The sequence below is a fragment of the Heterodontus francisci genome, chromosome 44 (assembly GCF_036365525.1).
Source record: "Heterodontus francisci isolate sHetFra1 chromosome 44, sHetFra1.hap1, whole genome shotgun sequence".
Taxonomy (NCBI): Eukaryota; Metazoa; Chordata; class Chondrichthyes; order Heterodontiformes; family Heterodontidae; genus Heterodontus; species Heterodontus francisci.
Genome location: NC_090414.1, coordinates 26,434,220 through 26,445,814, shown reverse-complemented (window position 1 = coordinate 26,445,814; position 11,595 = coordinate 26,434,220). Strand labels below are relative to the sequence as shown.

The following is an 11,595-nucleotide window of genomic DNA, read 5'->3' as shown; positions in this document are numbered from 1 at the left end:
GGAAGGAGATATTGTCCTTGGAGAGGGTGCAGTGCAGATTCACCAGAATGATCCCGGGGATAAAAGAGTTAAATTCAGAGGATAGGTCGCACAGACTGGGCTTGTATTCCCTCGAGTGTAGAAGATTAAGGGGGTGATCTAATCGAGGGATTTAAGATGATTAAAGGATTTGATCGGGTCGATACAGAGAAACTATTTCCTCTGGTCGGGGTGGGGGGGGGGGGGGCGGTGGGGGAGTCCAGAACAAGGGGGCAGAACCTTAAAATTAGAGCCAGGGCCGTTCAGGGGTGATGTCAGGAAGCACTTCTTCACACAAAGGGGAGCGGAAATCAGGAACTCTCACCCCACCCCCCCCCCCCCCACCCCCCCAGAAAGCTGTCGAGGCTGGGGGTCAATTGAAAATTTCAAAACTGAGATGGATAGATTTTTGTTGGTAAAGGGATGAAGGGTTACAGAGCCAAGGCGGGGAGATAGAGTTAAGATACAGATCAGCTGTGATCTAAATGAATGGCAGGACAGGCTCATGGGGCTGAATGGCCTCCTGTTCGTTTAAAGGACAAGCCTCACCTGGCGATGGTTAGTGCAGATTCAAGGCTCCGTAGGTCGGATTAAACTCTTAGCAGACATGATCTCCTTTGCCTGGGCTCAGGCTGGCACACAGCTCTTTCACTGCCCCCACACCAATCCTGATCTTGCTGAACAAGCCATTGTGCACTGGCCCAGTTTGAAAGGACAGAAACAATAAACTGCTCCCTCCCACCTCCAGCAGTTTATGGTGCCACAGTTGGAAACATAAAAACAAAATCATTGATTTGTTTAATAGGGCCATCCACCCCAGAAAAAGAATTCTCATTTCAACACACAATAAGCTCCTTGGCTCTGACCCTGTCACACACACACAAGTGCTAACCAGTGCTGGGGGTAAATGAAAGCAGCAAACCTAATTGTTCCTCCATCCCCATCCAAAGGCACGGAGGCCAATCACAGCGCACCCATAACCTCCTCAGTTGGAGCCTTGTATACTTGGCACAGACCAGGAATTGACTCTGGGTTTTTTAAAGAATTTGTGACTCAATACCGCACCAGGTGGGGAACGGGGAAAGTGCCAAATGATTTCTCATATGATCTCTTTTCTATCCACCCTCCCCCCCACCGCCCCCTGCTGCCGCTTTAAAAGATGCCACAAACAGCAATGTGATAATGAATACATTTAGTGATGTTGGTTGAGGGATTAATATTGGCCCCAGGACAGCGGGGAGAACTCCCCTGCTCTTCCAATAGTGGCCATGGAATCTTTTACATTCACCTGAAAAGTCAGAGGGCCTCATTTTACTATCTCATCCAAAAGGTGGCACCTTCAACAGTGCGGCACTCCCTCAGTACTGACCCTCCGACAGTGCGGCACTCCCTCAGTACTGACCCGCCGACAGTGCGGCACTCCCTCAGTACTGACCCTCCGACAGTGCGGCACTCCCTCAGTACTGACCCTCCGACAGTGCGGCACTCCCTCAGTACTGACCCTCCGACAGTGCGGCACTCCCTCAGTACTGACCCTCCGACAGTGCGGCACTCCCTCAGTACTGACCCTCCGACAGTGCGGCACTCCCTCAGTACTGACCCTCCGACAGTGCGGCACTCCCTCAGTACTGACCCTCCGACAGTGCGGCACTCCCTCAGTACTGACCCTCCGACAGTGCGGCACTCCCTCAGTACTGACCCTCCGACAGTGCGGCACTCCCTCAGTACTGACCCTCCGACAGTGCGGCACTCCCTCAGTACTGACCCACCGACAGTGCGGCACTCCCTCAGTACTGACCCACCGACAGTGCAGCACTCCCTCAGTACTGACCTTCCGACAGTGTAGCACTCCCTCAGTACTGACCATTTGACAGTGTAGCACTCCCTCAGTACTGACCTTCTGACAGTGCAGCACTCCCTCAGTACTGACCTTCTGACAGTGTAGCACTCCCTCAGTACTGACCTTCTGACAGTGTAGCACTCCCTCAGTACTGACCATTTGACAGTGCAGCACTCCCTCAGTACTGACCTTCTGACAGTGTAGCACTCCCTCAGTACTGACCATTTGACAGTGCAGCACTCCCTCAGTACTGACCTTCTGACAGTGCAGCACTCCCTTAGTACTGACCTTCTGACAGTGTAGCACTCCCTCAGTACTGACCTTCTGACAGTGCAGCACTCCCTCAGTACTGGAGCTGGGAGTGTCGACCTGGATAAGGACTGACTTCTCTGGAGATGGAGTAGTATTCATGACTTTCTGACTCAGAGAGGCATTAAAAAAGCAATTGTGCATTTTGTTAACTATTAATGTATTGGAGATGGAGGGGTAAAGGCTGTTTGATTGGGGGAGGTGGTTGGAGCTGGGAGGTCATATAATATAACCTTCAGGAAAAAGTCAAACTGAGATAAAGTTTGTGAATCAGAAACAGGATGCATAGAAAAGTCAGTCAACCTCTGGAAGAGAGAGACTGGATGCCGTCATCAGAACTAGCGATGAAATACCTCTCGCTACCTGAGTTTTCTTTTAACCCGTGGGTTCCTGCAGAAACCTGGTTCGAAGCATAAAATCCAGGTCTGAATCAAGCTAAGTTTGGCAGTGGAAACAGATTAATCCGGTCATGCACTCCTGATTGATTCGGTCAGCATTAGTTAAAGGGATTACCTATCTGAGAGGGTCACATTGCTCTAAATAACTGACCGGGTATTGTGCATAATAATGCACAGTTTTAAACTATTGCTAAGTCCACAAACATCTTTAGTCTGCTGCACTCAGTTATTGGTTTACTCTTTTTGTTTATATCAGTGATCCCTCACATGTTGGTTAAAAAATAATGAAGATACTGAATCCAGACTTGCACCAAGTCCTGTTCACCCGTCACTCCTGTGTTCGCTGACCTACCCTGGCTCCCGATCTAGCAGTACCTCAATTTTAAAATCCTCATTCTCCTGTTCAAATCCCTCCATGGCCTCACCCCTCCTACTTTCGGAAGGATGTGAGGGTCCTTGAGAGGTTTTAGATTAGATTAGATTAGAGATACAGCACTGAAACAGGCCCTTCGGCCCACCGAGTCTGTGCCGAACATCAACCACCCATTTATACTAATCCTACACTAATCCCATATTCCTACCACATCCCCACCTGTCCCTATATTTCCCTACCACTATACTAGTGACAATTTATAATAGCCAATTTACCTATCAACCTGCAAGTCTTTTGGCTTGTGGGAGGAAACCGGAGCACCCGGAGAAAACCCACGCAGACACAGGGAGAACTTGCAAACTCCACACAGGCAGTACCCGGAATCGAACCCGGGTCCCTGGAGCTGTGAGGCTGCGGTGCTAACCACTGCACCACTGGGTTGCAGAGGAGATTTACCAGAATGGTTCCAGGGATGAGGGATTTTAGTTACAAGGTTAGGTTGGAAAAGCTGGGGTTGTTCTCCGTGGAGCAAAGGAGATTGTGGGGAGATTTGATAGAAGTGTACAAGATTATGACAGATTTAGATAAAGTAAACAAAGGCAAGCACTTCCCATTAGCTGATGGTACAAGGACTAGGGGACACAGAATCATTACAGTGCAGTTTTGGCAATAGATGCAGGGTGGAAATGTGAGAAAGAACCTTGTTTACACAGAGTGGTAATGACCTTGCTGCCTATGAGGGTGGTGGAAGCAGAGACAATCAATGATTTCAAAAGGAAATTGGATGGGCACTTGAGAGAAATAAACTTGCAGGGCTATGGGGATCGAGTGAAAACAATGGGACTGACTGGATTGCTCTACAGAGAGCTGGCACGGACTCGATGGGACAAATGGCCTTCTTCAGTGCCATAACAACTTTCTGACTCCCTATCTCTCTAATCTCCTCCAACCCTCTGCACTCCTCCAATTCTAGCCTCTTGAGCATCCCCGATTTCCATCGCTCCACCATTGGTGGTTGTGTCTGCAACTGCCTGGGCCCCAAGCTCTGTAATTCCCTCCTTAAACCTTTCCTCCTCCCTCTCCTCCTTCAAGACCCTCCTTAAAACTGACCTCTTCCACCAAGATCCCTGTCCTAATATCTCCTTATATGGCTCAGTGTCAAACTTTGCTTGATAACGCTCCTGTGAAGTGGCTTGGGATGTTTTACTACATTAATGATGGGCTGAATGGCCACCTTCTGTGCTGTAAATGACTCTAAAGCTGCTATAATAAATGAAAATTTTTGTTGTTGAGAGACCCATGTTTTATCCCGAAATGTTTTGATAAATAATATTCTTAACATTTGGAGGTCCTCTTATCAGACCTTTATTTCAGGATTGTCTTGCTTACTTTGGTTTATTAAGTTATGGCTACAGATTATAGTTTGGCAGCAGAGCTGCAGAGAACCACTACAGAGTTAACACTGAACAGAGTCCAATCTTCCCCTCTTTATCCTTTCACCTGCTTTCTCAGACTGAGGGAAGCCATTTTAATTGCATGACTGGTCATCCAGGCAGCCATTTTGAGTGTCAGTAAAGGCCTCCTCCCCTTGCTGAGGGAGCATCCAGGGGCTGCCAACCCTCCAGGATTTCCCTGGAGTCTCCAGAAATTGAAGATTAATCTCCCGGACGCTGCTGAGATCAAACCCAGAAGAAAAATCATAGGGGCATTTAAAAGAATGACAAGGTTTCTTCAATTTCTTTGAACACTTCCAGTTATTAGATGTTGCAGTCGGATATAAAGGGTGTTTTATTGGGTGAAGCGGGAGGTCATGTCATATGAAACCCTCCAGGAATACGTCTAACCAAAGTTGACTACCCTAGGTATCTCATCAGGTATTGATTTGAATCTAGGTCCCGAGGGTGAAAGGTCAGGTGCTAATACTGCAACACACAGGGGAGAGGTACAGTGTTAATGTTGATGAAAGCCAATGTGAGGGAAGAGTTTGCGTTTGGGAAGTGGGGGCCCTGTGTATTGGCCTGAGGCAGGGTACTGAGGCTGCAGGGCCGCTAGGGTTAAGGGTCACAGCCCCCAGAGCAGTGAGTGGGTGAATGCTGGAGGAAGATTGCAGTACTGCGTAAAATCAAATCAGAGATTTAACATTAGATGTCAGCTACGTCCGATAATCACCTCTGTAACCCACAAGCCGCCGCTTCTCCTGATTGGAAAATGTCTATTTATCCGTTTTATTCCCCTCTGTTGTTGCTTCGGTTACTGTTGGCTCCGTCTGCACCTGGTTAAAGGTGAACTTGGCCTTCAATGCCTTGGCACTGGCGTACACTGTCTCCATCGGCCCCTTCTCCAGCAGGTACCCCTCAGAGTCACATTCAGGATTCTCCTGCTCCACAACGGCCTCTGTCGCTATGCTGAGGTAGCGCAGTCCAGTCAACACACCGAGCTACAGACATACAAAATAAACAAGAACCCCAGCATCAGAGATTTACAATACAGCAGCAGAATAATCTACCTCATCAGGTGAAAGGCAGGGATATAGCAGGTCACATTTGAAGGTAACCTGGCGATGTGGCTCAGTGATTGGTTGGGGGTTAGGAGACAGAGGCGGGATAAAAGGTTCATTTTCTGATTAGCACAGTGAGATCTCTACTGGGGCCTCAGCTTTTCACCATTTTTATCAATGACTTGGATGAAGGAATAGAGAGTTGTTTATCCAGATTTGCAGATGGCATTAAGTTAAAAAGCAGAGTGAGTTGTGGGGATGGGAACAGGAAATTGCAAAAGGACACAGATTAATTGAGTGTAGAAAACTATTTCAACATGGGCACTGTGAGGTTAGGTTGGATCTGAGAAAGACAAATTGTAATATTTTGTTAAAGGTGAGAGAGTAGGAAATGTGGAGGAGCAGAAGGATTTAGGTGTCCATGTACACAAATCACTAAAAGCTCATGGACAGGTACAAAAAGTAATCAAAAAGCTAATCTTTATCTCGAAAGGGCTGGAATACAAATAGGAGAAATTTATGCTACAGTTGTACAAAGCTCTGGACAGACCCCATCTGGAGTAACAGTATTGAAATCTGGGCACCACACTTCAGAAAGGAGATATTGGCTTTGGAGAGGGTGCAGTGCAGATTCACCCGAATGATCGCGGGGATAAAAGGGTTAAATTCCGAGGACAGGTTGCATAGACTGGGCTTGTATTCACTCGAGTGTAGAAGATTAAGGGGTGATCTAATCGAGGGGTTTAAGATGATTAAAAGGATTTGACAGAGAGAAATTATTTCCTCTGGGAGGTGGGGTGGGAGGGGGTGTTGGTGGAGTCCAGAACAAGGGGGCAAAACTTTAAAATTAGAGCCGGGCCGTTGAGGGGTGATGTCAGGAAGCACTTCTTTACACAAAGGGGAGTGGAAATCTGGAACTCTCTCCCACAAAATGCTGTTGAGACTGGGGGTCAATTGAAAATTTCAAAACTAAGATTGGAGACAGTGCACTGAATCCTGATCAAAACACAGGACACAAGGAGGAAGAGGAACGCGTCAAAGGGAGGATTTGCATCTGCAGTCTTTAGTGGGTATAGGAATGTAGTGGTGACATTATCAGTCTAGTAATTCAGAAAACTTGAGTGAGTTCAAATTCCACCAGGTCACTTTGAGAATTTTATTTTATTTAGAGATACAGCACTGAAACAGGTCCTTCGGCCCACCGAGTCTGTGCCGACCATCAACCACCCATTTATACTAATCCCACAATAATCCCATATCCCTACCACATCCCCACCTGTCCCTATATTCCCCTACCACCTACCTATACTAGGGGCAATTTATAATGGCCAATTTACCTATCAACCTGCAAGTCTTTGGCTGTGGGAGGAAACCGGAGCACCCGGCGAAAACCCACACGGTCACAGGGAGAACTTGCAAACTCCACACAGGCAGTACCCAGAATTGAACCCGGGTCGCTGGAGCTGTGAGGCTGGGGTGCTAACCACTGCACCACTGTGCCGCCCTTTTTTTAAAAATCTGGGATCAGTAAGAGTGACCATGAAGCTGATGGATTGATGTAAAAACCCAACTGATTCACTAATGTCCCTTTAGGAAGGGGCACCTGTCATCCTTACCCAGTCTGGGGCTATAGGCAACTCCTGTCCCGTGGTTGATTCTTAACTGCTCTCTGAAGTGGCCTGGCAGTCGGGGGAAACTAACGATGGGCATTAAATTCCAGTCTTGCCAATGACAAACACATCCCGGGAATGTATGAAAGAAAAAAATCTAAATGTTGATTTGATACAGTCTTGTGATCAAGCAATGAAATGGGGAGACATCTCCCCGACCCATCTCACTGATGGGCAAGCACTTCCATTGGATTGAATCCATCCCAACAAGGGTCATCATTTTATCTAGTGAGTATGTGAAAACAAACTCAACCTCAACGTTTCCTCAACATACTCTCAGCAGGATGGCATGAGGAGGAGAGGCATGTCTCCCACAGATGTACAATGAGAAAACAAGACATCCAGGGATAGTTCCGGCGCTCCAGCCTTCTCCTAGCATTGGTGGAGGGGCTCCTCACTCGCAACCTGGAATAGGGCAACACTCAAAAGGGAAATGGGGAGAGGGTGCAGGACGGGTAAACAACAGAGAGTGGTCCTCACCTGCGTGATGTAGCAGAGCAGCACGCTTGTTCCAATGGTCGCCATCATGCCTGTGTAGTAGCTGAGAAGAGCCTCTCGACATCCTGTCATCCACAGGTTCAGCTCCTCAGTCTGGACTTCATAGTTGAAGTGTGCGGAGTTGTTGTTGATTTGATGCTGGATGCAGGGCCGAGGGGAGTTGGGGTTGCAGCAACTAAAGGGGACACCATCTATCAGGTACCTGCCATCCACGTTGCTCTTAATGCGACTGAAACCACATTAAAAAGAGTTAGTTTGCATAGAGGGAGGGGCTATTCACACTGAACATAGGAGCAGGAGAAGGCCATTTGGCCCCTCGAGCCTTCTCTGCCATTCAATTAGATCATGACTGATCTGTATCTTAACTCCATCTATATTTGCTCCGTAATCCTGTAATATTCTTACCTAAGCATTTATTTAAGGAGAAGCTATACAAGTGCATGAGGGTGAAAACAATAGCAGGATATGCTGATAGGGTGAGATGAAGCTGATATGGACCTGTTGGGCTGAATGGCCTGTTTTCTGTGCTGTAAATTCAATGTGACAAAAATCTATCAATCCCAGTTTGGAAATTTTCAATTGACCCCCGGCCTCAGTAGCTTTTTGGGGGAGAGAGTTCCAGATTTCCACTCCCCTTTGGGTGAAGAAGTGTTTCCTGACATCACCCCTGAACAGCCTGGCTCTAATGTTAAGGTTCTTACCCCTTGTTCTGGACGACCCCCCCAACCCCCCACCACCACAAGAGGAAATCGTTTCTCTCTGTCTCTATCCTATCAACTCCTTTAATCATCTTAAACACTTCGATTAGATCACCCCTTAATCTTCTATACTGGAGGGAATACAAGGGTGGGGGGGTGGGGGCGGAGAACTGTAAAAGAAAACATTGACACAACAAGGAGTCATGTCAGAAAGAAATCCTTGTAATAAAAACAGAAACTGCTGCAAACTCTCAGCAGGTCTGGCAGCATCTGTGGAGAAAGAAACAGAGTTAATGTTTCAAGTCTGTGCCCTTTGTTGGAACTTACTCTCTCACTTCCCTGTTGTTGAAGTCCAGGTATCGGTTACTGATCCACTGCACCTCAAACCAGTCCCTGTAGTTGTTGTTCCCACAGCACTGGAACTCCATCTGGATGTGGTCTATGGTCCTCTTCTGATAGCATCTGCCCGGGGTGTCTGTGTCCTTGTAAAAGCGGATTCCGTTCTTTAGCCCAATCTTCAGTGAAGCGTCAAGGTTGCCCCTCATGAAGTAGCTCAAGAGTGAGGCAAACAGCATGAGGAAGGTGAAGAGGAAGGAAAAGATCAGGTAGGGCTCCACGTAACCCTTCCATCGGGGGAATTTGGCCAGATCCAGCGAGTCGTTGCATATCTTGACCCCGCTGAAATTGATGAGGGTGGACAGGAGCCCCACCAAGATAAGGGTGTTGGGAACAAGGTGGATGTCAGTGTTATCCATCACCTCACTCCGTCTCTTGAGTTCGCACTTGAGGTAGATTCCCAATGCGAAAGTGAGGGCACCAGCAAGGACTGAAAACCAACAGAGCATCCATAGGGATTGTGCCAACTGCACACGTTTTTGGAAGGTGAATTTCACTTTGAACAGGACCATGTCTGTGGTGGTCTCTGCACCAACCAATCTGTGGACTCTCTCTCTCTATAGAGAGAGGAGGAGTATGGTGGGGAAGAGAGGTTTGCAACGCGATCAAATCAGATAGGCTCGACTGCTACAGCCCTAACCTGCTCTCCCATCACGGAGCTGTACTGTTACCTGCAGGGAGTTGAGGGGAAATCGAGAGAGAAGGTTTAACCTAATCTCCCAAATACCAGGTCGTAAAGCTCTGATTTAGTACCAGTGTCCTGCCAATAAAAACTAAGAGCCAATTGTCCAAATCAGCAACTAGAGTCTCAATGTCACCTGTGAGCCAGCTTAATCAGCATTTATAATTCTTTAATACCTCTCGTGTAGTCCTGTAATATGCCCAGTGATAATCCACTGTCTGCTATCTGTGTCTCAGCTTATACGTGAGAAAGTATATTGCTAAACAGGGGACATGAGTGTAGTGGTTATGGGACTGGGCGAGCAACCCAGAGGTTGTGGGTTTAAATCTCACTCAGGGCATGGTGTGAAACTGAAATCAATGAATTGGGAATTTATTAGTCTGTCGTTAAAACCCAACTGGTTCAATAATGAAGGCAGATAACCTGTTGTCCTGACTCAGCCTGTGCCTATAGGTGACTCCAGTCCCATACCAATGTGGTTGACTCATACTGTCCTCTCCAGTGGCCAAGCAAACTATTCAGTTGTTAAAACAAATTGGTAATTAAAGATGGGCAATAAATGGGCCAGCCTTGCCGGTGATGCCCACGCCAGAGAATGAATAATAAAATACTACTGTGTCCTGGACAACAATGAAAAGAAAATATCGCACCTTTCACCACCTCAGGATGTCCTAAAACGCTTTACAGCCACTGAAGTACTTTCTTGAAGTGTTGTCACTGTTGTAATGTAGGCAGGCAGTTTGCGCACAGCACAATCCCAGGAACCGCAGTAGAATAAATGACCAGGTAATTTGCACTCTCAGGTGGACATAAAAAGATCCCATCTCCACCACTGGAAGTGGAGCAGGGCAGTTCTCCCCGGTGTCCGGGAGCCAATATTTACCACTCAACCTAAAAACAGATGATCTGGTCATTATCCCATTTCTGTTGTGGCATCTTGCTGTGCGCAAATTGGCTGCCACGTTTCCTACATTACAACAGTGACTGCACTTCAAAAAAAGTACTTCCTTGGCTGTAAAGCACTTTATATGTCTGGGAAAGGGGCTAGAGAAATGCAAGTCTTACCTGAGGAGAAACGTGCATTTAAATCAATTCCCACCTTTTATGTGAAACTTGGTGCCTGCAGTACCTTTACCACCTGTAGGTGTCACTGGTGTACTTTCTATCTCTGAAAACAAACGTAACTAGTAAATGGAGTTTGGCCCTCTGTGGTGGCTGAGTGAGATAATGTTAACTGGAGATGGGCCAAGAACTGTTTAACCTGTCAGGATCAGAAACACTGAGCTTCTGTTTGGTTTTGAGATGTTAAGACTGTCCTGTCTGGATTGTTGGCTGTCTGAAGAATTCCTCAACTCATTCTACATTCTTAGGCTGTCTATATTTATAATCAGCCAACAGAACTATATTCCCTTCTCAAACTCTGATGTCCCAAAGCGCTTTACAGCCAAGGAAATACTTTTCTAAGTGTAGTCACTTGTAAGAAATGTAGCAGCCAATTTAGGCACAAGATCAACAAAAAAGCAATGTGTTAATGATCAGATCATCTGTTTTTAGTGATGTTGATCAGGGGATAAATATTAGCCCCAGGACACTGGGGAGAACATTGCTGTTCTTCCTCCAATAATAGCTGTGGGATCTTTTACATTCACCTGAGAGGGCAGACGGGGTGTCAGTTTAATGTTTAGTTTAGTTTAGTTTAGAGATACAGCACTGAAACAGGCCCTTCGGCCCACCGAGTCTATGCCGACCATCAACCACCCATTTATACTAATCCTACACTAATTCCATATTCCTACCACATCCCCACCTGTCCCTATATTTCCCTACCACCTACCTATACTAGGGGCAATTTATAATGGCCAATTTACCTATCAACCTGCAAGTCTTTGGCATGTGGGAGGAAACCGGAGCACCCGGAGGAAACCCACGCAGACACAGGGAGAACTTGCAAACTCCACACAGGCAGTACCCAGAATTGAACCCGGTTCGCTGGAGCTGTGAGGCTGCGGTGCTAACCACTGTGCCGCCCCATCTGTCTCATCTGAAAGACGGCACCTCCGACATGCAGCTCCCTCAGTCCTGACCCTCCGACAGGGCGGCGCTCCCTCAGTACTGACCCTCCGACAGGGCGGCGCCGCCTCAGTACTGACCCTCCGACAGTGCAGCGCCGCCTCAGTACTGACCCTCCGACAGGGCGGCGCTCCCTCAGTACTGGG

General features: G+C 47.4%; 1 protein-coding gene across 1 annotated transcript; it reads right to left on the bottom strand.

Annotated features, from left to right (window-relative positions):
• Positions 1 to 4,286: 4,286 nt before the first annotated feature.
• Positions 4,287 to 11,192, bottom strand: LOC137355912 (RDS/peripherin-like protein xRDS35). The gene is made up of 3 exons (XM_068021538.1): positions 8,629 to 11,192; positions 7,586 to 7,832; positions 4,287 to 5,375 (listed from the first exon to the last, which is right to left on the bottom strand). The coding sequence occupies exons 1-3, from the start codon at positions 9,207 to 9,209 to the stop codon at positions 5,151 to 5,153; spliced, it is 1,053 nt and encodes a 350-aa protein (XP_067877639.1). The 5' UTR covers positions 9,210 to 11,192; the 3' UTR covers positions 4,287 to 5,150.
• Between the last annotated feature and the right edge of the window lie 403 nt (positions 11,193 to 11,595).

What these genes read in the sequence shown, in the direction of transcription:
- LOC137355912 (XM_068021538.1), bottom strand. Translation starts at nt 9,209, where the DNA reads ATGGTCCTGTTCAAAGTGAAATTCACCTTCCAAAAACGTGTGCAGTTG. An exon ending in AACAACAGGGAAGTGAGAGA is followed by an intron (nt 7,833 to 8,628) that starts GTAAGTTCCAAC and finishes ATGTGGTTTCAG; the next exon opens with TCGCATTAAGAGCAACGTGG. An exon ending in TGCTCTGCTACATCACGCAG is followed by an intron (nt 5,376 to 7,585) that starts GTGAGGACCACT and finishes GTATGTCTGTAG; the next exon opens with CTCGGTGTGTTGACTGGACT.